The sequence below is a fragment of the Eumetopias jubatus genome, unplaced genomic scaffold (assembly GCF_037043125.1).
Source record: "Eumetopias jubatus isolate StellerSeaLion01/CBP00866 unplaced genomic scaffold, mEumJub1_p1.0 scaffold_3, whole genome shotgun sequence".
Lineage (NCBI taxonomy): Eukaryota > Metazoa > Chordata > Mammalia > Carnivora > Otariidae > Eumetopias > Eumetopias jubatus.
Genome location: NW_028274809.1, coordinates 66,543,814 through 66,571,152, shown reverse-complemented (window position 1 = coordinate 66,571,152; position 27,339 = coordinate 66,543,814). Strand labels below are relative to the sequence as shown.

At 34.3% G+C, this 27,339-nt stretch overlaps 1 protein-coding gene across 7 annotated transcripts in view; it reads right to left on the bottom strand.

The window, feature by feature from the left end:
- LOC114223176 (sodium channel protein type 3 subunit alpha) overlaps positions 1 to 27,339 on the bottom strand; it is a 79,644-nt gene that overhangs the window by 33,951 nt on the left and 18,354 nt on the right. For 2 of the 7 annotated variants that reach the window (XM_028121980.2, XM_028121972.2), the window contains exons 8-13: positions 23,575 to 23,716; positions 22,251 to 22,457; positions 14,699 to 14,989; positions 8,882 to 9,229; positions 7,693 to 7,825; positions 5,888 to 6,126 (exon numbers count right to left, since the gene is read on the bottom strand). In XM_028121980.2, the coding sequence (XP_027977781.1) occupies positions 5,888 to 6,126; positions 7,693 to 7,825; positions 8,882 to 9,229; positions 14,699 to 14,989; positions 22,251 to 22,457; positions 23,575 to 23,716 (1,360 nt within the window). Of the gene's footprint in view, positions 1 to 5,887; positions 6,127 to 7,692; positions 7,829 to 8,851; positions 9,230 to 14,698; positions 14,990 to 22,243; positions 22,458 to 23,574; positions 23,717 to 27,339 lie in introns of all 7 variants that reach the window. The other 5 variants (XM_028122021.2, XM_028122011.2, XM_028121963.2 and 2 more) reach the window with 4 other exon arrangements.

Sequence of the window (27,339 nt, the reverse complement as noted above, 5' to 3'; positions counted from 1 at the left end):
TCTTTTTTATTTTATAGAATGACTCACCATAGGATTTTTTTCCCTGGTGAATTTAAAATAAATTCTGATTTAGAGAAATTTTATTTCTTATACTAAGTCTCAGAAGCAGCTCTTTGAATTAGCAACCTGATCATAGGGTTACATTAAACCGAGGTAGAAACTATCCAGGTAAATCATCTATAAATATTCCTTTCTACAGAAATATCATAGGGTGGTCTTTTCAGCTCTTCTGAAATGACCAGATCTCCTACATTATAAAAACCTATACCTTAAATGTACATTCTTTCATCTAAAATGTAATCCCAACATGAAACTCCTTTTTAAAAATAATATTTTAATTATAATTTGCATTTAAAATTATATTTATTTATATCTTTAAATATTTTCAATTTAGGCCCTAAAAATCATTGGTATTGTTTTTTGGTACATTTTAGTCTAGTTTAAACTGCAATGTCAGTGATTACGAGTTTTTTAAAAATTCCTTCTCATTCTAGCAAAAGTCAGTCCAACATACTGATTTAATGCCTTTGTTTATATGAGTTTTAAATTCCATCAAAAATTCTAAGAACAAAAAGAACTGGCAACCTCTGGATTTGTATCAGATTATGTAAATCCCATGTATGGTTTATAAAAGTGCTAATGTGTGGTTTATAAACATACATTCAGCTGCCTTTGAATTTTCTATAACAAAGAATTTTTAAGATTCAAGACAATAAAAAACATATCAAATGTTTATTGTTTGGATTTAGCCTAATTCTGTCTTGTTTTCTTGAAGAAGCTTTTTGTCTTTTGAAACTTTGGGTTATATGCTTCTGTAGCCACTCATTCATTTGGGAAAAAACTGCTGAACACCTAAATGGAAGACATTTTGCTGGTCTTTGAAAATATAGTAGTAATTAAGATATACAAACCTGAGACTGCATAAACCTAGTTCATTTAGCCTGATAAATTTCTTATGGACAATGAATTTATAGGCTTCCTAAGCCAGCTTCTTTAGTGAGGAGATAAGTTCAGTGAAAAGTTCCTAACCTATTGTACATGATGACACATGATAAATAGCAAAAGTGTAAGTGCTAAGGATGGAGATGAGAATCAGCCTGGGAGTCTGGACCAAGAATAAAGAAATTCGGAGCATTTTGAGTTGTTTTGGGGGACACAACACTTAGGATGATCAAATATTGAGGAATAAGGTCTTATTTCAGGAATGGGAAGGTTTTCCTGTTGAGTATTTACTTAGGAAAGTTCTGTTGATGTACATTAAAAGGAGAAATGTTCATTCTAAAGGTTGAATATTGGTCAGTTTGCTCTACAGAACCTCTACTTGCCCAGATTGATGATCTATTTTTTTTGTAGTGAATTTGATGTAACTGTAGTCTACTTTTGCTGTATTATTATTAGCTTCTTGTTTTAATGGTTTTAGTTTTATTATTCCCATGCCTTTTGGATATACATCTTTAAATATTTTTTGTTGTTGTTGTTGATTGGGTGGGGAAGGTGAAATTGAAATATACTTAAAGAAAAATCATGGGAAATAATTTAACATTTATGGTGTTCTTTTCTCTCATCTGTCAAATGGGGATATTCATTGAGATGACTCATAAGGTCTGCATCTAAAATTCTTGGATTTCTGTTGACATTGTATTGCCTACCAAATTTTATTCAGCAATACTTGTGTACACACAATTACACAAGACCCTCATTATAAATTGTTAGTTTGGAGACAAGATAGCTTTATATGATAGTAGGAAAGGAATTCGATGGATAGATAGCACTCTTTCATTGATGCAGAATGCCTCCAGGTGAATTTTAGGATTCAGCTCCTAAGTGTTTTATCCGTCAATAAACAAGAGTTATTTTTTTTCCTTCAAAGAGTTATCATGTCCCTTTCCTGAGATTTTAAGTTCATACCCTGTACCACACCATTTAATTGAAATAATTTCCCTAGTTGTGTTTCTTTAGGCTTTTATTTGCAAATGACCTATAAGATCCTTAGTACAGGTACCATATTCTGAATTCCCTTCAGGGTCCAGCAGAATAAGGGTATATCATGGACTCTTAATCACTGGTTACAATGAGAATTATAGTAAGAAAAGTAATCAGTGTAGGAGCTACAAACCTCTATCTGTATTCCCTGAAGAAAGAGTTACCAGTTAGTTGGGAATGTTTGTATGATAGAGAGGTTGTCTAACCTACCATGATTGATGGAAGATTTCTTGCTTATAAAATCTCTAAGGTGGGGGCGCCTGGGTGGCTCAGTTGGTTAAGCGACTGCCTTCGGCTCAGGTCATGATCCTGGAGTTCCGGGATCGAGTCCCACATCGGGCTCCCTGCTCAGCAGGGAGTCTGCTTCTCCCTCTGGCCCTCTTCCCTCTCGTGCTCTCTCTCTTTCATTCTCTCTCTCTCTCAAATAAATAAATAAAAAATCTTTAAAAAAAATAAAATCTCTAAGGTGGGTGCATGGGTTTTATAATGGTTAAAACAAAAACAAAAAAGAGCATCTTAGAGAAACTCAACAGATGTTTGAGGTCTTCTGATACTCAAATTTGATCAGTCAATCCAATTAGTAGAGAAGTGATGTAATTTTTATGTGCTCCAGAAACAGGATACAAATGGGGCACATTGATCTAAGTAAACCTGAAAGTTCCAGAAGTCTTTTACAGGATGTTCCTTTGTTAACAATTCAACCCAAACCTAGATGTCCTATTTATAAGGTATTATGTAATCATTTGAGTAGTAATAACTACTCCATAGAAAGTAAATTTATTTAAAAGAGCAAACTATAAACTCCACAAAATATGCAATGCAACCGTCCATGGTGTATAGTATAGTCCAAAGTCAGCTAAGTACCCATGTTATAAGAAATATATTCTCTCCCTCTTCCTCTTCCTCTCTTTTTCTTTTTCTCTTTCTCTCTATGTCTGTCTCTCTATATATTGATTTTTTTACATATTATTTACATATAAACATATAATTTTCTATACATAAATATTATAAAGCTTGTTATGGGTATAAAATAAGATATGGGAAACTATGAAATGCCTTATACATATGATATTATTATTAATAACAGGAGCTCTCAGCTAATAGAAATAGTTTACACATTTTCCTACTCTTACGGTTAGAAATAGTTAACTCAGGTCTGTTTCCTATCATGTGCACTCTCTGTCTTGATGAGCGTTGTATCCCCATTGCTAACCTCAGCTTATCAATGATTTTTCCGCAATCTGTCAGTCATCAGTCTTCCACCCTTCTTCTGTACCTCATTATCTCCATTGCTACACATTAAGTTACAGAATTTTGGAACTGGAAGGGACTTGAAAAATCATCTAGTTTAATACATTCTACTCATTAGAAAAGAGACCTAAATATTTAAATGTTTTTTTCAAGAGCACCCAGTTATTTAGCATGGACTTTTGGACTTGAAACCAGATTTGGCGCTTTAGTCTAGTGCTTTTCCTTTTGATCATCCTATAATCCAACCTCTCTTATCCTGTGCTTCCAAACTCTAGTGCTTCAACATTGGAATTCTATAAAACCTGAATTTCCTGCTTCACTCTGGCAAATTTCCAAAATTTCTTCCTAACTCTTCAACTTCCCCGACTGTTCAGTATCTTGGGAAAAATACAGGAGCTAGAGCAAAACTATTTTCCATCAGTATTTCAGAGAAAGGTTAATAGCATAGATTAGAGGAAGGAAATTGTTTATTGAGCACATGCTAGATGCCAGGCTCAGTATTGTTTTCATATTTCCTCATTCGGCCTTCACAACAACTCCGGGAGATGGGTATCATTATATCCATGTCAAAATAGAAAACAAGGACTCAGATTTTTTATCAGACTTGTCCAGATGCTACATTATTAGTAAGCATTGACAACGAGGCCAAACCCAGTTCCACCCAACTCCAAAGCCCATATTCTTTCATGAAAACATGCTACTTTAAACAGCCCATTTGGGTAGGAAACAACCAGTTGGTTATCTATTGAACTACAACCATGTAATCATTATAGGAGATACAAAGGAAAAATGGGACATAACCTTGAAGAATATGAAGAATTGAGATGAGGTGATTTGAGTCAGAACACTCTAAATGTGAATGTAGGAAACAGTGAAATATTTTCCCATATGTAATTGTATAAACATGTGGTGTTTGTGTGGTACGGTGACATGGCTGTTCTGATGGGCCAATAGTGGCTGATTATGGACAATAAGATCGTATAGGAAGGATAGGATCAGATGGGGAGTCTTGAAAATCAGGTAAGACTGTTGAACCATAAATACAGATGATAGATACTTTACCAAAGTGCAAACATACTGAATGCAGAAGGTTAAAAATATTATTTTAATCATAGTTATAAGATTAAAAATGAGGTACCTTGAAAGAAGAATTAATGGATCTTCGTATCAGCTTATATATAAAAAATAAAGGAAAAGTAAGTAAAAATGGCTATCAGATTTCTATCTTTGAAGCTGGGAGGCTACTACTAGAGGTAACATAAGACTGAACTGAGATAGTTAGGACTTTCAATAAGCTGTGAGAAAGATGATCTTTCAGCTGTCACATATTATGTTTAAAGTTATCCTTAACGTTCTGTAACAGTTGGAAATACAGGACCAGGGCACAGCTTATACCACAAGAGTAGATAATTCCTATAGTTATTGAGTACATAGAAACACTGAGTGGAAAACATAGCCTTAGTAGACATAAGAAGTCCAGAAAAGAAGGAGTGATTGGAAAGATCAAGGAATAATCATTAAAAAAAAAAAATCCATTTATAGGTGCCAAAGATGAAGAAAATCTCAAGAATCTGGTAGGTGTTCTACTAAGTCAAATAATGGAGTAAAGTTGAGGTCACTTATGGGGTAGACATCTGCCAAGTATTCCCTTTTCAACTTTTGTTGGGAATTGCTCCTCCACCTGTTTGATTCCTCAGGTCTGTCATGTTTTCACATGGCTCCACCTTCTGCCTCTGATTAAACCAGAGGTGAGCATCTGACTTAAGCTATGCCAAACGAGAGTCCTATCCTGAGTCTTTAAACTAGAACTGAAAAAGAGATAGAGTTTTTTTTTTTCTGGTGTAGAGGTTACAAGATCTAAAACCAGTGAGCTATGGCTGAGCATGTTTCCTGACCCAGAGACAAAAGATGAAGTGAACATTTGGCCTACATCCAAGCTCTTGGTTAAAGCATTTCCTGAAGCCCAACTGCAAAATTACCCTTTATATGGTTTGGTAGTTCATCTTTTTCTTTCCATTCTAGGAGTCAATTTTTTTTTTTTTTTTTATTTTCCCCTTAAGTTAGTTTGAGTTTGTTTCCGTTTTGTGCCAAAAAGGAAGCTCTCTTGATTAATCCTTTTTTTACTTGTTTATACATTTCAATTTTCTCATATAAAGGAGGAAATGTACATGTCAGCATACACATACATAGATGTCTGCTCAAATAATTTGAACCAAAAGTATGGCTAAATTACAAATGCCATTTCACCAACTATTTCTTCTCTTGTGTGAATACTACTGAAGCATTTTATTAGGTAATTCAATTTGAAACAGCTATGTCCTCTTTTATACAGAAATAAATCTTTATATATTTCCTTTAATCGACACGATTTCTTCAGAGGCTGTGTATATTAAAACTGTATTTTTGTGGAACCAGAATTAGATATTATGGTTTTTCTGGACCTATATTTCAGCAAGAATGACAGTAAAAATTTTAATGAGCCTACAACTGGTAAGACACCATGGTCAATTAGCAAGGACATTGGTCTGAACAATCAGCATTCATACCAGTTGAATTTTAGATCTTATTGCCTACACAGCACAAATGGATTTTTTCTTTGGTCTATATCTCCCACCCCTACCAAAGGAAATAAGTAAACTTCAAATGAACTTACCAAGTTTCCTACAGTCAATACACTACTGAATTGACCAGTCATTGGGTAGTGCTCCATGGCCATAAAGAGGGTATTTAAGACAATGCAAATAGTGATGGCAAGATCAACAAATGGATCCATAACAATTAAATTCACAAGATGCTTTACTTTTAACCATGCATCACAGCAGTCCCAGATCAAAAACACATTGGCAAATCTGTACCAGCATGGTGGACATTTCTGTCTAGATTCTTCAAGTTCTAGGGGGATAATAAAAAGGGAGAGTAGTAAAGAACAATAAAAATGAATTATTGTTGCTATAGATTATACATTATTTTATACAATCAATGCTTCTACCTGGGGATGGAAGTTCATATTACTTAGCTTAACAAACTTGAGAAGACAATCCCATTAAATATTTTCACAAAATATTCATTAAAAATTTCATATAAACATATAAACATCTTTCTCCTTTAATTAAATATAGGAAATAAACACCTTCATTTAATATTTTGCTTCAAATTAACTAACTTTATTACCTAATAACTAGGTAATTATTGATTATATTGCCATATTCTTTTTATCAAAACAATTTTTATTTTATCTTATTTATTTTTTTAGATTTTATTTATTTCTTTGAGAGAGACGGGAGAGCATGAGCAGAGAGAGGGAGAAGCAGACTCCCTGCTGAGCAGGGAGCTGGATGCTGGGCTAGATCCCAGGATCCTGAAATCATGACCTGAGCTGAAAGCAGATGCTTAACTGACTGAGCCACCCAGATGCTCCAAAACAATTTTTAAATAAGCTTTACAGAAATATTAAATGTGTCAAACACTTATTATTTCTTTTGAAAGTATCTATTTAAGAAAACTGTCTAAAGCTATGATCCTTATTAATGTGTGCGACCAATTCTGTCTTCTGATGTCTTCACATTAGCATTAATCTTGCACACAATGAGAATGTAGTATGTTCTTTTTAGTATAGATTCAAACCCATATCTACTTTTGTTATTCATATTTACTCATATCTTTCAGAATTTTAACATAAAATATTTTTCAAAGTTGCTAGTAATTTTAATGGGTGAAACCTGTTGTAATTATTATGTGACTGTTCAGATATCATACATGCCAACAGGACAAGATACAAAATATATCTGATATTTTCTAAAGAACACATGTTACACATGTTAAATCTATTTATATAAAAGACTTATAAAATTACAGAACTAATGTAATATTCCTCCAAACTTCATGAAGTGGAGAATTATTTAATGAATGAATAGGGGAGTATTAGTTGCTGCCCGTTCCCATGGGTCAAAATCAGCAAGCATTTGTGTAAGCTCTCCTTTGGAGTAATGTAATGGTTTCTGTGTGTGTGGAAGATGAAGAGATCATTTTTTAGGGTCAGTGTTGAACACAGGTTTTCATTTGTTCAGTTCATTCACATGCCTCCCCCAACCACATCACTGCCTCCCTGCCTGGAGAACAGACTAAAGCTTGAAAGAGATGTTTCCTCGTGCTTTTACAGACCAAGACTTAAGAAGGGAGGTGTATATTCTAATTGTTTAGGGATAATGTAACATAATGATAAAAACTCACTGACATAATATGGAGTGGGGAAATATCACTCTGCAGACAAGATAAGGAGTTAAAAAGAAAAGGAACAGTATTAGTTTTTGTAACCAGTGTGATAATACTGTATTTTATATATCATCTACTTAGACAGTTCTGATCTTGGGTAATTGACTTTGGTAGTTCTATGAGAAGAAATAGTCCCAAAAAGCATATAACCGTGTAAAGCTGACTATCCCATGTCCTGCTTCTTACCCTCCATTGTGTTGGTCAGGATGCTAGCTATGCTCATGGCTCTTTGCCTTCCAGAGGAATCCTCCAGCATCTCCATTGAAATCTGGTAAGAACTTAGCCTTCTCTTTCTGACTTCCGTTTCAGTGGTGGTGCCCTGCAAACCAAATACTGATGGTTCAAACCACCCTTTCAATGAATAATACAACACCACATAGCATTTCTTTGGATGGTCATGCTACATGCAGTTTCTCCAGGTAATAACTTTCAAGTAATAATAAAATACTGAGCTTATTATTAAGTTATAAACACTTTTTAAAAAAATTGTCACAGGTGATAGTGTTTAACAAGAATTCACCAGTTAGATGCAACTGTATAGGGCAATTTTGTTGCAGGAATGTTTTAATTAACCTGTTGGAATTTTCAGAGAAGTTTTCGTAAGCATGCTAAAGTCATATATTGTTCCATTTCACTCAAATGCAGATTATTTTCAGCTTATCTCAATGATTAATAATCAGATCAGTCTTCTCCCCCCAAAATAATAGGATTATAATGTTGCGAAGCTGAATTGTTTTCTTTGAAGCTGTATTGACAATATTGACATATATGGGCCAATTTTTTTCCATGCACAAACACAGATGTACAATGAAATGTGTGTGCTTTCCTGAGATTTCTTTGATTATTTCTATATGCCATCCTATAAGAAATCAAAACATTTTAGAGTCATTTTAATACACATCAAAACATTTTAGCATCCCTGTAATATCGATATATGTATGGAAACTGCCTATTATCAATATATATTGTCAATATATCAATATATATTATCAATATATTGGTCATGATAATACTTAATTTTAAGTATATTAAATTTCCAGAATTTGAATAAAAAATTATATAATTTGGTGTGAGCACACATTTATAATAACAATTTGGTTGTCACAGTGCCCATTATTTTGTGTTGGTAGGTCTACTGAATTTGCAGATATGTTTTCTCTTGGACTCTAAAAACTCTAAGGCATTTGAAAGCTAATGGTCCCAAACAATTCAATTGGTTCTAAAGATTTATTATTTTTCATTCAATAAATCATATATTATTTCTGAGGCATTTCATTTTGGGGAAGCAGGATGGTGTAACAGGCTAAACTGCCCAGGCTTTGATTATTTCAAATTGGTGTATAATGTCAGTAGTAGCTAACTTATCTATTATCACCTCTGGCAGAAGTTGTCCAGTAGGTGAGGTTAGAGCTGATGGTCCACCCACCAAGGAAACCACACCATTGCAATCCACAGTGCTGTGCATCTTCCCATTTGCTGGAAGCCCTGGCACCATCCTGGATGACATACTGGCCTGACTAACGTTACTGTTGCGTCGGTCTCCGTGTCTGTGCGGCACAAACAGTGAGTCTCTCCTGCTCTCGCTGTCTTCAAATGTACTGTGCTCATCATCAGCAAAGTCATTTTCAGAACCGACGTCCTTTGCTCGACCTCTGAAGCTGAAAATGCTTGTTTTGCTATTGCGTCGTGGGGAAAACAAGGAGCCACGGATACTTAACAGAGACTGAGGAGAGAGCAAGGAAGAAAGGAATTGGGAGGGGGGCGGGGAAACACAGTTACGTAACAGAAGTCTTAATATTGCAGAATCTGTTTGCATTTGGATTAGAATAGTCTTGCTCTTAAACACAGGTAATCAAGTTTATAGATAACACATATGTTTTGATATTTTTATTAAAGACCACAATGCAAATTTAAGTAAAAGAGTGTTTTTTTCTGATTAGGAATCCTAATTTGCAATTTGCTAAGTGCACAACCATTTCATTTGATCTTAACTCTAATACTGTGAGGTGGATTTTGTTATAATGTTATAGGTGTGGAACGTGATGCTAGAAAGGACAAATAATTCTTTTTGGAGAAGTGGTGGTTAAACAAATAGTAGATGGCTTTTACTCCGAAATGCTATGATCTGAAGGGCATGCAACTTGGAAAATAAATTATGGCTCAAGAGAGATTGTTGGCTCAAATTTAAAATATCTGTACCAAATGCGTTACTTCTAGATAATGACTTAAAAACAAAACTATTATCTCTCTGTTCTCTTCTTTTGAATTCTAAAAGGAAATTAGTTTACTCTTTTTCTGGATCTGTTTATCTCTGTCCACGTGGGAATAAAAGTCATGAAACTTACCTGTGATGCTGTCTTCCATAATTGCTAATAGTTTCCCAAATAGCTACTAGTGATTCACCTTAAGAGAATATATGTCATAACAAACACAACAGAGAGAATTCCTAAAGTGCCATATAAATTGCTATTACTTAAAATTCAACACTGGATTAAAAAAGCAAGACATATGTACATGACTTTACTGAAGAGGGTGATGCAGAAAACAGCTTATTCTTCAGATCTCACTTTAATTTTATTAAAAGTAACTGGATGATTCAAAACTTTTTTATTACACATATTCACAAATAAATTGAGTAAATGGTTTCTGGTACTAGAAAATGAAGATTTAGCATGAAATCCATTCTTTCACCTTTTGAATGAATTTTAAACTAGCGGCACCAAATATGTCTATTCTAGCCTTGGTCATAGTTTTCAAAAACATCTCTATTCAGTCTGTGGAATCTTTGTTTACTCTCCTCATCGTTAACAATGACGTTCTCCATTGCTCCCCTCTGCTTGGACTCTTGTGACCTCTCCTACCTGTCTTCATAGCCAGGGTTATATATATATATGTATACATGCATGTTTATATGTATATATACCTACATATGTATATATACGTACACACACATATGCATACATATCCATGTGGCCACAACAAACATTCCTGTACCTTTCCATTCTTCTTCCAAACTTCAGTGTAAAGCCAAATAAAATAATTTTAGTGGGAAAAAACATAGGAAAGGCAGACTCCATCAAATTTATTTTTGGATCCTCTGCCTAATTAGGTCATGCTCATTTTCTTAGGCCCCATTTTTAGCTTTATTTTTATGGCTTTTCCCAGACTGCAAAGCACCAGAATAATCATGTTGCCCTCTGTCATAGTGATGTTCTGGAAAGATAGTATTCATTAAGAAATGTGCTGTTGCTTTGGACATAGTTAGACTATCCAGCTTGTCCAACCCAAGACTGTGCTTTTGTGACACTTAGCTTGCACACAGTTGGCTACCCAATGTCAGACAGTAGGTAGACTGATTTTCTAGTTAATCAAAGTGATCAAGAAATCAGGTATCATGAAGACTTAAACTCAACCCCCAGTAATAAAGAATGTTAGTGTTTTAATTTCCTTAGACTCAATTTTAATTCTCAATATAATACTGGTCATTATCAGACTTGTGTTTCAAAACTTTAGTGTGTATTTTTAGGTCCCAGTTTTTTTGTTTGTTTGTTTGTTTTGTTTTGTTTTTTATTTGACTTGGGATTCAGTAAGTAGGGAATAGGACTCTGGAATCTGAATATTCAACACACATTCCAGGTGATTCTAATGCAGGTACCAGAAGAATACTAACTTTGTCTTGCATTAACCCCTAGGATGGTTCATTGTAATCATCTTAATATACCTATGTTCAGCGACTGTCTTTGGAAACTGAGAATCAGTCTGTACTATATTGGTTGAGAGTATATGGTATGTGTGCATGTTTATAATGTATCTGGTACATGCCTTTAATTTGAATGTTTTTATGTTGGGGTGTTTTCAAAGGCATTCCAGAATTTTGACTTTTATTTGAAACTTCTGTTCACTCTTTGGAAAGTATAATAATGGGTGTGAGCACAGCTTTCAAAGCAACAGAGACTGAAAAAGAAGATACCAAAAATAGTGTTCAGAGAAAATAAACCAAAAATAACACACTAGAAGATGCAGCAAAGTGGAGGGAATACCCACAGCTGTGGCAGTCCTTTCTCTAAGGAAAACAAGCTTTTATGCTTTAAGGACCTCAAGGCCATTTTTCTTTGCTTCAGGCATGACAAAACATGAATCCCAGGTATCTTTATTTTTTTGCCTTATTCCAAGAAGGTAAATATGAACTTTCTCTCTTATAATTTTTGTTAACAAAAGGGAAAATAGAAGAAATTAGGTCTGTAAAACACAATCCTGCAGGTAGGGATTGAACTTGAAGTCAACTGGGAAAAGTCCAGATGGAAGATGATGCAGAGAATATAAAGATGTTCTCGTGGAAAAATGTAAAGTGAGTATAGGAAATACTCAATAGCATTTCAAGTTAACTGTGTGGACCTATCAGTGTTTTCAATAAATCAACAACTATACTTGGTTATAGCAACAAACCTGGTTTAAAAGAAATTGTCTCGGTGTGTTCAAACAACATAGCTAAAATCTTTGGAGGGGATTCACTTCCCATTGTACACCCTTAAGTACCTTTTCATGTTGTACTATGAACATGGTTTATCTATTTGAAGATAAAGTAATGTAATAAATGTAAAATAACATTTAAAAATTTATATTAGTAGAGGGCTGGGTACCCATAATTGGTGGCTTCCCTGCCTTGACATTTTCAGAAGATAAATTTGTTTTGAACTCATGCCATGTCCATCTTCTGCTTCCTATTCCTACTACCCTTGCTGATTCTCTTTACTATCACAGAGCCCTTTTTTGTTTATACAACCAGAAATTGTAAACAGCTTCTGGTATATTTTTGTTTATGAGTTGTGTTAATGCTCCCTGCCTGTTTTTACTGGGATTTGTAAATATCAGTGTTAATAGGATCTTTCTTTTACTTTTGAAATATCTCCCATCTGTCTGTCCATTTATCTACCTACCTACTATCTATCTACAAATACTATAAAATGAACTACATATAACATACGTATATACTGATTCTGTTTTTAGTGTTAAAACTCTGGCTGCCACCTAATTTCTCTCTGCTCTAGCCTCTCTGTGGTTCACTCAACACAAGCCTCCCAGCTGCTCCTTGAGCATTCCAGGCATACTGCCGTGGCAGGGCTTTACACTTGGCTCTTCCGTGAGTCTGGGATGCTCTTCAATGAGATATTCTCTTCCTTTGCCTCCTGAAAAATCTTTGCTTAAATGTCTCCTTTACAGTGAGGACTTCCCAAACCACCCTATTTAAAATTTTTACATCCACTTAGTGCTCCTGATCCCCTTTTCATGATTTGCTTATATTTTCCCATAGCACTCATCACCTTCTAACATAGTCTGTAACTTATTTATCTTGTTTATTGTCTGGCTTCTTCTTTAGTGTAAATTTCCATGATGTCAAAAAGTGTTTTCATTTTCTGGAACTATTTCTGCCACATAGTAGGTGGTCAATAAATATTCGTTGATTGGCTAAATCCAGTTTCTATTAGAGCACAGTGATGAAACAGTGATGGAAACAATACTTTTTTCAAAAACATATAAATATGCTCATGTAAATATTGCTACTGTGCAAACACCTATGTGATAATTGCAACTACTCAGAAGTTTTTAGTTTCCCTCATTTGGAATCATTCACCAATTTTAACTTAAGAACTTTACTATTTGTCACATAAGGTTTCTATATATTGCTTAATCTCTCACAACTCTTTAAGGTAGACATTATTACCCCCTTTTACAGAAATCTTACAAAAATACAAGTCACTTGAGTAGGGTAACAGAACTCACTTGGGAGTTGAGATATGAACACAAGCTTCTGTGACCTCAGTCATTATGGTATAGTGTCAAATACACCTAATGCTAATGACTCCTAATAGACCTAATAATGCTAAAATATCAAGGTAACAGTTTAAGCCAAAAGAATCTGGTCAGGGAAACTAACTTGCCCAGTAGAGCTTCCAGTTAATCCCAAATGTGTGGTACTTATTTAAACCATACTTTATATTTGTTTTATGCAAGATAATAATTAGATCTCTTGATATTGGCATTATCTGGAGGAAAATGGTTTTTATCTTTTAACTTCTCATGTGTGCACATCCATTTTTTCCCACTGTGAGAATTCAAGTTATTAATATGGAGTTTATTTATTTTTTTAAAATTTTAGTTACATATTCAATACAAATGATAAAAGAAACACCCATTGATAACTTTCATATGCTCTTTCCTCCCAACCAAGAGCTGAACACTATGCTGAATTTGTGCTTATCACTCCAATTTTTAAAAAAGTTTTTGTTCTTTATAAGAAGGATATCATACCTCTTGGTTGATATATAGATTTTGCTTTATCTTAATTATATAGTGTCCCTCAAAGCATATTTTTAGGGTATAATTCTGACCCAGATTAATATGATTAGAGAGTTAATAATTCATGGCACATGAAATTCTATTGGAACCAGTGTTCAAAGTCATAACTGTACTTATCACAGATTTCATAATTATTTACTCTTTACATTATGCAACCCATAAACTGTATTAACAAACAGAGTTAAAACTACTTTCCCTCTTTGACTTGAAAATATGCTGAAGAACTCTGTAGTTGGCATTAAGTCAGAGCAAAAATAGACTGTCTTCAATTTAGGTCTCTTCCAAGAGCATTTAGGTCATCATTTCATTCTAATGTCTCATAGCATGACACCATGTCAGCATAATGGAGACTTATGACAGCCCATGGTTCACATATCAAAAGATCAAGGCAAAATCCAGAGACATTTCTTTTCAAAATTCATGCATATGTGGCAATTACAACCTCAGATAATAAAGGCAGATACCCATATGCAAAGATAATAAGTTCATTTGAGGTCTCAAAATGAAAAAGGTAAACAAGAGATTTCAAACTCTCACTGAAGAGAGAAGTCTGATAGGTAAGTTTTACCCTCCTTACCCCCCAAAAAACAGAAAATGAAGAAACATGGCCTCAAAATAGAGTATGTTTAAAGCTGATTGCCTTAAAAGTTATTATGGTTTAATAAAAGTCTCTTTTAAAGACAGCGTATGATACAAATTAAATAATCATGTTAAATGTTAGTTCCTTGTCCCTCATTTATATCAGATATTACAAAAATATACCAAAACAAAATACAGTAATTACAAAGCAATAGCAATGACAGAACAAACTGGAGCACTTCATAGAAAACCATACCTGATGAGGGGAGTAGAATTTCTTGTCACTAGTCAGTCTGTTTCCATCCATGGAGAAAAGGAAGCTTCTCCTTTTGACACTGTCCTCAGATTCAGATTTGGGAAACCTGTCTCCCTCTCCTTTGTTGTTTCCTTCAAGATGCTCCCTTTGTCTTCTTTTCTTCCTCCGGTTCCTCCACTCCTTAGCGCTTTTAGAACTTAACTTTGATGCCTCTGAAGAACTTTCCAGGAGCTCTCCTAACCCACCTATTCCACTGAAATCTCTTGAAGCAGCTGATGCTGCAGCAACTGCCTGTTTAAGACAAAGCCAGGCACTGCTTACAACAAGTAATTTTGGAAACAGTTGACTATGGTACAGATGTTGCCATTAAGACTACTAACTATAGGTAAACATTGTGTCTTCTGGTCATTTCATTGTGTCTTAGAGAGTTTACTTAATAATGACAGTTTAAAACAGTATAAAGCAATATGCTAACCTATGCATTAAGGCAGGAAAAATCTGGTTTGACACATCTCTTGGGGAGTCTTTAAAAAAAAAAAAAAACAACTCTTTTGAGATTAGCTTCATTTTCAAGGAAAATTTCTCTCTTAAAAATATCTTCTACATTTTAAAAGCAAATGTTCTCTTAGTGGTGGTTGCTGGTCTGATTACTATTCCAATTCCATCCACAGGCTTGTTCTTCCCCACATGTGATTGTGAACAACCGAGTGTTATTTTTTCCTTCTAAATCTAGGTCTAAAACTTCTTCTTTTCCCTTTTTGTGAACTCAAAGAATTTAAAGTATCTATTATTTTACCACTAGATAGAAGTAGTGGGAATATATTGGCTAGTTTGACCTCTTCCTCCATTTGAATTACACTTATTACTATAGTTCACATGGGGTTATGTTAATTCCAGAGTTAACATGATTAATTTATTACATAGCACTTTTAGCTTTAAATTTTTTAATGTTTATAAATTATCTATTATAAATAATAACAACTGATTAACATATCAATCAATAAGTACCTGAAATAATCATTTAAGGGATTATAAGATCTTCTTTAAATATTTTTTTTATGTTTCAGCACTAAGTATATTTAATCATTTTGAATTTCTGCATATACTAAAGAAACAACCAGCTCTAAGGTAAAGCATGGCAAATTGTTTTGTAGTGAATAGTATTTTTAGACTGGAAGTGATCTAACCATGACTAGAGGATGTGAAACAGTGATATAGTTCCTATCAAAGCTGAGTTCTCACTAAGTATATTCCTGTTTTTAAATATGATCACGGAAGTGGAAATGATTAAATTATGAGAATACTGGTTCAATTCTTTACATATGTCATTACTAAATACAAATAACTCTAATTTATATACCCGTTTTGTTTTATTTTCTCTACTAGATATACGGTAGGTGGGAATTTTGTCAAATGCATTTGTACACATTGCCTAGTATGTCACCTGACATAAAAAGTGTCCAGTAAGTGTTTGGTGAATAAAGATGAAAAAGGCATTCTGTCAATTGTCTCAGACACTGGGGTGGGTGAAGAATAAGACATATATAGACTTGAATTTTCAAGATATTGTAAAAAACTATGTGTCAGAATGGTCTGTATAACAGAAACATTTTAGGAAAGAAGATAAAATTTATAATGAGTATGACAACATGTGCTTTTTGTTTTTTTCTTCCTGAGGAGAAGCAAACCCTTCACAGTAGCTTCCATTTCTGAATCTCATCTCAACACATTACAAAGAAAAAAAAAGGTTTAAAACTAAAGGTGCTATAAATACAAATTCTCTAGGATTGTCATGATCCCAGGGATGGGAACCATAGTACTACATATAGTATTAAATATGTGTTGGGCTAAGCAATGTAAAATGTACATAAAATGTAAAACAGATATTTGTTTATATTGAATACTATATTCAATTTAAGACTCAGTATAAGACAATGCCTAGCAATTAAATGGAACAGTAATTCAGAATTTGGGTATTTATGGAATTACATACAGTCGTATAACCAGATTTTGTATTTAATTCTTGATTATTAGTATCACATTTAATGTAAGTAGTAGAAGATGAGAAATATTAAAGGCCTTTTGTAAAGATGAATGAGGCTAATGTAAATATATATAAAATAAAGTGAATAAACGAGGCACTTATTTGTAGCAAGTTAAATACAGTTGCTTAGTGCTTGATACATAGAAGATACATAATGTAGAGCACGTGTTGAAAGAATGAATATACATATATTTATTTTTATCCAGATAAAGCCCTTAATTATTCTTTCCACTTTGTATACACAGTAACACAGTGCAACACATAGCGTTAATCATTTATTGACTTGTTTGTAGTTAGAAATGAAGTGGTGGTAATATTCCTTTGCCATAATCCTGAAACTCATGTTCATTTAAATCACTTCCGGAATTTGTTTTGCATAAGACATAATTTCCCTACCTATTCTGGATAACTGTACGAATAACTCAAAACTAAAGCATTTATAAGGCAACAGTGGTAACCTCCCGACACAACACATTTTCTGTGTCACTCATCAACTCAACCTGTCATTGTTCCACTGCCAGTGATTTGCCGATTCCCTCAAAGGCAGATGTTTCCTGTCACCTCTTATGTCTTTGTACCTGTTTCTACCCATCTCTGTGATAAGACCAATGTCCTGCTTACTTAGACTAAGAGTATTGCTTTCACTGGCTTGATGAATTCCTCTTTTTTTTTTAAAAATTATTTATGTAAAAGAGAGAGAGAGAAAGAGCAAGTGCACAAGCAGGGGGAGCAGCAGAAGGGGAGGGAGAAGCAGACTCCCTGCTGAGCAGGGAGCCTGATATGGGGCTCAATTCCTCTTGTAACAAATAACAAATATATGCTTAATATTTACTCAAGGAGTAACATTTCGTTCTTCTTATAACATTTCTGTGTGATTCAATGTAAGCTCTATAACTCACTGTATTTATGTGTCCTTAAGAAATGAAGCTGCGTGACTGCTTGTAATTACACTTCACTTTAAAACATAAATCCAGTTTAAAAAACCCATTCAGAATCACAAGACATTAACTATAATACCTGTTTCAATTTTACCTCTAATTACATTGGCTCTCTTAAATGCCAATATTTCTAATTTTGTCCCAAAGCTTCCTATTAAATTTTTCCTATCAGAGTTGTATACACTGCTATGGGATATGCTGTCTTGGGCACCATTAGGCATTTAAAGATCACAAATTAAATGCCAAGCACAGTTATGATGATTCAGTGTAAAACATTTTTTTTTTTTTGGTTGGGTTTTGTCTTCAATCATCCTTTAAAGTTACACTTGATTTGTGAGTTCACTGAGCTTACTGTTACTTTTTCATGTCTAAACAATGACTAGCTTTAGGAGGTCCTTCAACAGATACTAATGAAAATGGAAGAGATGCTAGGCCTCATGAAGTCATTGGCTAGATGATACCTTTGAAGAGTGACAGGTGGTTAGCAAGACATAAGTTACAGTGGGTGGAGCACCAATGATCTCATGGGTAGACTATGTCTCCCTCTCTGTCTGCTTCCAACACCTTCTTCTGTTTCAGTATTGGCTATTTACTGGGCATTGTTACCTGTGTTCTCAATAAGGAGGTAAAATTGGATTGGTACTGTGTCATCCCAGTCCAAATTAAAACACTGGGATCATTTACCCTAGGATCAGTTTAAATTTTTGTACATATGAAGCTAAAGCTGAGGCAAATCATGACTTGATCACTGGAATTCAGTAACAGACTTTTAAGTGAAAAGAATGCACATTTTTTTAGTTGACCTAATTAGGATGTAGATAATTAGATTCTTTAAACTTCTAATAGACATAGTGCACTTTTACTTATAAATTTGAAAGATTCTACTCTTTTAATTGATGCTATATTTTACCCTAAAGTGGCTGAATTTCAGAATATACTCTTACTTCTGTACTATATATCTATATAGTATTTTCAAGCACATTGCTTTGTCTGTTTTTATAAATGATAATAGAATAATCCAATGCTATAAAATACATTTATGTACAATCTACAAATATTATTTCCCATATTCATTTAAAACTTTGAAATAAATAATTTGCCCTGTAAATAGATAACATATTTCATTATCTTATAAATGTTTTATTTATAGTGATCTGAAATAAACTCTTAAGTACTTGAAATGTAGTAGAACTTTCTGCCAAGCATGAGGTATATTTTAAGTATCACCAAACTTATTTAAAGCTTTCCTTATTAAATCACTAAAATATAGCCATGATACTGCTATGTACCCAATGGTAAGAGGAAAATAGCAAAGCTAGCATGTTTAACAAATGCTAAGAATGTGGTTGGGCTGGGTAACCAGCTAAACAGTTCATTGTCAAATCCCTGTCTCACCAAAAAATGCCTCAAAGAAAAGGACTTAATGCTATATGTTGTGCATCTTCAAATTAACTCAGAATTATTAAAAACTTAAATTTTGACTCTACCCATTGTATCTATAAATCTGTCATTCAAATAATGCTTTAAATATCTGGAACTGTCCATCTGAAAAAAAAAACCCACTATGTATCAAAAAGTCACTATGTACAAAAGCTGTTCGGACTACTGCTCCTGGCTAAAAGATATAGTAACAGGGATTCGCTGTCCCTCCTGAAAGAACCACTAAAACAGACAAAATACATGTAACACTGGTTTTGAAGACACTGCATTAATGGCACATTGGGTAGAGTGTTCAAAAGGATCTTCACTCAGTGGTAGGGAATAGTTAGCCCTAGACTAGATGCTCTGCTAGTTCTACCTAACAAATCTTCAAAGGTTTTGAGATGGAAAAGTATCAAGCTGTTTATAAGTAATGTAACTAATGTCCCCAAATAAGGATCAAGGATTTTTATAGGAATACAAACATATCCAGCACTGCAAAAGGTAAAATTAACAGTGTCTTGAATTCAATTGAAAATTGTCAAGAATGAAAAAAAAAATCAGAAATATATGGCCAGTAATTAGGAAAAAATTTAATTAAAACTGATCAAGATCTGACACAGACATTAGAATTAGAAGGAAAGGACTTTAGTTACTATAACAATATTGTGTATGTTCAATATGCTAGAGACATGGGAAATATAAAAGAGACTCAGATCAAGGTTTTAGAGATGAAAACTACAAAAACTGAGATGAAAAATGCACTGGATAGGATTAATAGTTTAGCAGACATTACAGAAGAAAAGATGATAAACTTGAAGACATAGCAACAGAAACTAATGGAACGGAAATTGACAAGGTAATTCTAAAAGTCCTATGAAGCTGGAAGGGACTTAGGATGGTTAGAACAGCTTTGGAAAAAAAATGGAGAGCTATAACTACCTGATTTCAAGATTTATTAAACAGCTACAGTAATAAAGAGAATGTGTATTGCTGTAAAGAGAAACAAATCAATTGAACAGAACAGAATAAACAAATCCCATTCACATCTGGACAACTGATTTTTGACAAGGTTCAAAGGCAATTTAGTGGAGAAAGAATATTTTGTTCAACAAATGGTGCTGCCCCAGTCAGAATGGCTAAAATTAACAAGTCAGGAAATGACGGATGTTGGCGAGGATGCAGAGAAAGGGGAACCCTCTTACACTGTTGGTGGGAATGCAAGCTGGTGCAGTCACTCTGGAAAACAGTGTGGAGGTTCCTCAAAAAGTTGAAAATAGAGCTACTCTACAACCCAGCAATTGCATTACTAGGTATTTACCTTAAAGATATAAATGTAGTGATCTGAAGGGGCACCTGCACCCCAATGTTTATAGTAGCACTGTCCACAGTAGCCAAACTATAGAAAGAGCCCAGATGTCTATCGACAGATGAATGGATAAAGAATATATATATACATATATAATGCAATACTACTCAGCCATCAAAAAAAGAAAAAAAAAAGAAATCTTGCCATTTGCAGGTGGGTGGAACTAGAGGGTATTATGCTAAGCAAAAAAAACCAATCAGAGAAAGACAGTTATCCTATAATCTCACTGATATGTGGAACGTAAGAAACAAAACAGAGGATCATAGGGGAAAGAGAGGAAAAAATAAAACAAGATGAAATCAGAGAGGGAGACAAACCATAAGAGGCTCTTAATCATAGGAAACAAACTGAAGGTTGCTGGCAGGGAGGGGGGTAGACAGATGGGGTAACTGGGTGACAGACATTAAGGAGGGCATGTGATGTAATGAGCACTGGGTGTTATATAAGACTGATGAATAACTGACCTGTACCTCTGAAACCAGTAATACATTATATGTTAATTAATTGAATTTAAATTTAAAAAAGAAAAACAACAACAAAAACAAATGGTAATGTAGTAATTTGATATCCATATGCAAAAAAAATTTCAACATATAAATTACACCTTACACAAAAATTAACCGAAGATGGGTCATTGACCTAAATATAAAACATGAAACTATAAAGCTTTTAGGAATAAAAATAGGAAATCTTTATGATGTTGATTTGGCAAAAATAAATACAACACCAAAAGCATGACCAAACAAACAAACAAAACTGATAAAGTATACTTTGTCCAAATTTAATTTTTATCTGAAAATACTATTAGGAGAATGAGATGACAAGTTACAGATTAGGAGAAAATATCTGCAAAGCATATATATCATCAAGGACTAAAGGAGGATATATAACGACTACTCGAAACTCAAGAAAACAAAATGGGCAAAAGATTTAAACATCTGCTTCACAATAGGAGCTACACAGATAGAAAATAACATGAAAATCTGCTCAACATCATTGGTCATTAAGAAAATGCAGAATAAAACAATGAGGCACTTAGTAGAATGGCTAATAAGACTGACAATACCGAGTATGGATAAAGATGTAGAGGAACTCTTACTACCATGAGTCAGATTTTACTGTCTTCCCATGATTTTCACCTTCAATTTATGTGTTTTTTTTTCCTTTTAAGCAAATACTGTTCTGTCTCTTCCCTCAAGACTTGAATGCCCCATTCACTATGCCCTGAGCTCAAATAGCCTCTCAATATTAATGAGAATTTAAAGTTGTCATCTAATGCAGATGCTTTCCTGATATCCTGATAGGGGCTGTAGCAAACACCTTTTATGCTACAGAAACCCCAAAGAATTGTTAAGAGTAGGTATACATAAAGTTTTCTTGTTAACATTTGAGATCAATTAACTTCAGAATAAAACCTTAAGTGTTATAATTAGGGGAGAAACATGAATCGTTGGAAATATCAGTTATGCATCTTTTCACATTAAACTGAATGTCAGATTCTCCCCTCAGGTTTCATGAGACACTTTCATAGTTTACTTTATCTTGAATGTGTTTTCTACCCCAAAGTAATTTGTTTATATATAATGTCAAAAAGTTCCTTTGATCTCAACTTCAGAAATAATTTTAGGTTTGAATAGCTTTCTCTTATTTCTAATGATAATGCCTATATACCAAATGAAAAGCTGGTTTGACCTCTATGCTACAGCACTATTCCTACTTAAAACTTACAGTAATAATAACAGTAACAATAATAATAAAACTTTGCTTATTATCACTCAGTACCTGAGCTTCTTCCTGTTGCTTTTTAAGCTGTTCCAGCATTTGCTGAAATTCAGCCTCTTTCTGTTCTGCCTCTTCCAAGGTGGCCTGATTCTGTTCCTCATAGGCCATGGCCACCACAGCCAGGATCAAATTCACCAAATAGAAAGATCCCAAGAAAATCACCAGGACAAAAAATATCATGTATGTTTTTCCAGCAGCACGTAATGTCTAGGGGAAACAAAGGATAATTTCATCAGTATTTTATATAATGTCCCCAAATAAAGATTTGATTTCCATAACTAGGTAGTGAGGAGATGAATACTTTTTAGGATCCAGTGTATTTTGACCAAGATTTGTTTGCTGTTAAAATGAACACATGTGTAAGTGCATGCATACATGTGCACACACACATAAATAACATTTAAATTAATCTGAACCTTGACTGTAGTGTCATTTGATACAAACACACATTTCAAATTAGTATATATTGGATATATATACAAAACCCTATGAAAATCTTAGAGTCCATAATGGGGGGCACTATTAACAAATAAGAACACTACCTTTAATTCCTTTCAATGAAGTTCTACTTCCATGGCAGCCTATACTACACCATCTAAAGATAACATCTTTCTTTCTCTTTTTCTAGCCCCTAACCATGGGTTTAACTTGAAATTTTTTATGTAATTGATTTTTAAGTATTTTCACATGTTCTTTTTATATCTACAATTAGATTATGAACTCAAAGCCATGAACATTCTTTCCATCTTCCATAGTTCTAGCAGAATATCCTTCATATAAGAAGTTTTTACTGTACATGTACTGACTGAATGAACAGTTGGGATTCTAGGCATACTTGCTTTGTACTGGACCCTCCTCTGTATTCTAGAGTCTTATTAACAAGTATCAATACTTGTCAGTTCATATATGTTCATAAAATTAAATCTCACACATGTTAATTTGAACCTTACTGCTGTGGTCTGAATGCTTGTGTCTCCCCAAAATTCCTAAGTTGAAAATCTAGTGCCCAATGTACTAGTATTAGAAGATGGGCCCTTTGGGAGGTGATTAGATGGTGAAGGTGGAGCTGTCATGAATGGGATTAGTGACTTATAAAAAGAACCTCCAGAGAGATCCCTAGCCCCTTCTAAGCAGATGATGACACAGCAAGAAGATGTTAGCTCATGAACCAATATTAGGGGCTTTTGCCAGAATGAAGCCATGCTGGCATCTTGATCTTAAACTTCCCAGTCTCCAGAACTATAAGCCATACACTTCTGTAATTTATAAGCTATCCAGGCTGTGGTATATTGTTGTAGCAGCCCTAATGGATTAAGACACTTACCAACTGGTAAAGGTTCTCCCAGTAGTCTTGAGTCATGAGCCGAAATAGAGACAAGAAAGCCCAACTAAAGGTATCAAAGCTTGTGTATCCATAGTTGGGGTTTCGACCAGCCTTCACACAGATGTATCCTTCTGGACACTGGCTGTAAGAGAGAGAAATGGTGCTAGCGGCAGGTTGGCAATTATTGCCATTTCAATTGATGTTGATGTAAAGGAATTGTCAAAACCCAGGGTTGCTGTCTATGATGGATTTTCTTGCCTTCATTTCCAGAGCACTTTAGGTAATTGCTTACAGTGATACTGTTATTAGATGAAATTTATTGGGAAAACCAATAGAAAACTGGGATGCAACGAGTCAGATTTGCAGACATTTAGAATGGCAAAGGGGCAGCAACCACACACTTTTGCCTCTGACTTCATCACTGTCTTGCTCTTTACAAAGTGGGAAGAATCAATAATTAAAAATGAAAGGCCAGAAAACAAAGGGTAGGGAATCACTTAATGAGCTACTTCAGTAGGCGCTTCTGTAGAACTTTATAAAATAAAGCTTATATTTTAGAATATTTGAGATTTACAGAAAAGTTACAAAGAGAGCCCAGAATAAATGCCCCATTTCCATGCTCAATTCCCTCTATTGTTAATATGTTAGTATGGTACATTTCAATCAATATTGATACATTATTATTAACCAAAGTCCATACTTCATTCAGATTTCCTCAGTTTTTCCCTAATAATCCTTTTTTTATGTTCTTCAATTGTTCTTTTTTAATTTTTTTTATTTTATTATGTTAATCACCATACATCATTAGTTTTTGGTGTAGTGTTCCATGATTCATTGTTTGCCTATAACACCCAGTGCTCCATTCAACACGTGCCCTCTTTACTACCCATCACCAGGCTAACCCATCCCCCACCCCCCTCCCCCGATAGTCTCTCATGGTTTGTTTCCCTCTCCAATTTCCCCCCTTCATTTTTCCCTTCCTACTATCTTCTTTTTTTTTTCACATATAATGTATTATTTGTTTCAGGGGTACAGGACTGTGATTCAACAGTCTTACACAATTCACAACGCTCACCATAGCACATACCCTCCCCAGTATCTATCACCCAGCCACCCCATCCCTCCCACCCCCCACCACTCCAGCAAACCCTAATATCGTTTTATGTTTCAGGATCCCATTCAGGATACTATATTACATTTAGTCACCATGTCATTTTAGGATCCTCCTGATAAAGTTTCTCAGACTTTCCTTGTTTTTGATTATCTTGATAGTTTTAGGAATACTTTCAGGTATTTTGAAGAATGTCTTTCAATTGGAATTTGTCTGACATTTTTCTCATGATTAGATTGGGGATGGATTTTTAGGGAGGTAAAATATCATTATTGTCACATCATATGAAGGGTACATATGATCAATATGACTTATCACTGTTGATACTAACTTTTGTCACCTAATTGGAGGTAATGTTTGTCAGGTTTCTCCACTCTACATTTACTCTTTTTTCCCCCCATACTGCATTCTTTGGATAAAAGTCACTATGTGCAGCCCACACATTAGGATCCGCCTTCTTAAGAGTAGAGCATTTACAGAGATTATTTGGAATTCTTTTGCATGGGGGATTTGTCTATTATCTCTCATTTATTTATTTATTTCCTTTTCAATTATTTCTTTATATGAGTAGGTACTCATGATATTCATTTCATACTTTGAATTCTAGTTTAATTGTTTTATTTATTTTGTTGCTAAAATTGTTCCAGTTTTAGCCATTGGGAGCTTTTCCATTGACTCCTGTATCTCTTTGATGTAACCCTATGGTTCTGTGTGTTTTGTTTTTGTTTGTTTTTTAGCACTTTCTTACTTTGTGGCACTACAAGATGCTTCAGACTTATCTTTTATATTTCCTACTCTAGAATCGGCGATTTCTCCAAAAAGTCCTTGTTCTTTTATTGGAGAACAGTATTAGAACCCAGGACAAGTGTGTGTGTGTGTGTGTGTGTGTGTGTGTACACATATATCTCCTTGCTTTGTCAACTGAGGAACTAGAAGCAATGACACTGCCTTAGCAATAAACATAGCACCCAGATCTGGCTTCTAATAACACATATGTGTCTACGTGTATGTAAACATCTATACCTCTATTAAGCTAAACAGGAGGTAATACTGTCTCCAACCCTATTTCATCACCTCATGATATCATTCTAGACTCCTACCTTTGCGTATCTATAACTTCTCATTCCAAAAGTGGCTGGCTTCTATCATCTACTATCTATATGCTTAATTGTTCAATACTAGTATACATGGATAGTTGTTTCAGGATTGCTAATCCATACTAGCATGGGAAACAACTTTATCAACTAGAGTACAGTTTTTTTTTTTTGCCTTTGCCTTACACACTCCACTTCCAAAGTTGTTTAGATCAACACTTATTCTCCTACTCCTTCAGTGAGGTTATTTTATACATTATAAATGTATTTGTATCCCTTTGTTACATTCTGTTTTTCAACTGGGGATACCCCAACCATACAAATGCTTTTTTTTATTTGCATACACTGTTAACTCTTTGTACTGTTAAGTTCTATGAGTTTTGACAAATGCTTAATGCTCACCATTACAGAATCATACAAAGTTTTTCCACCCTAAAGAATCCCCCATGTGTCACCCAGTCAACCCCCTACGCTGAACCCTTGAAAAACACTGATTTTTTTTTTATCATTTCTATTGTTTATCTTTTTCAGAATGTCATGTAATTCGAATCAGACAAATATAGGTTTTTCAGATGGGCTTCTTTTCATGTATTAATATGTATTTAAGGTTCATCAATGTCTTTTTGTGCTTGATAGCTCATTTTCTTTCTTTTTTAAAAAAAGATTTTATTTATTTATTTGTCAGAGAGAGAGAGAGAGAGCACACAAGCATGGGGAGCGGTAGGCAGAGGGAGAAGCAGGCTCCCCGCCGAGCAGGGAGCCCGATGTGGGACTCGATCCCAGGATCCCGGGATCATGACCTGAGCTGAAGGCAGATGCTTAACCAACTGAGCCACCCATGCATCCCTCATTTTCTTTTTATTACTGAATAATATCCATTCACTGGGATAAATACATCACAGTTATCCATTCACCTGTTGTGGGACATCTTGATTGTTTCCAGTTCTTGTGATTATGAATACAACTGTTATAAATACTCACATGTATGTTCAAGTTAATTGGCTAAATATCTAGTAGGGAAATTGCTGGATCATATGGTTAGACTGTGTTTATTTTGTAAGAAACTGCCAAATTGTCTTACAAAATTGTTGCACTATTTTGCATTGCCTCCAGCAATGAATGAGAATTCCTGTTGTTCTGCATCCTCACCAGCAGTTGGTATTACCAGTTTTTTTGGATTTTAGCCATTCTAATAGGTATATAGTAGTAACTCATTGCTGTTTTAATTTTCAATTCCCTAATGACAAATGATGTTTAGCATCTTTATATATCTTTATTAGCCATCTGTATATATTCTTTTGTAGGGTGTCCAGATTTTTGCCTATTTTTAAATTGAGTTATTTGTTTTCTTTTTGTTGAGTTTTAAGAGTGCTTTGTATAGTTTGGATACAAGTCTTTTTTTCAGATAAATTTTTTGCAAACATTTTCTCCCAATTATGGCTTGTTTTCTCATTCCCTTTATATTGTCTCTGCAAAGCAGAAGTTTTTAATTTTAATTAAGATTTTTTCTTTCCTGGATTGGGTTATTGGTGTTTAAAACTTATCACTAAATCTGAAGTC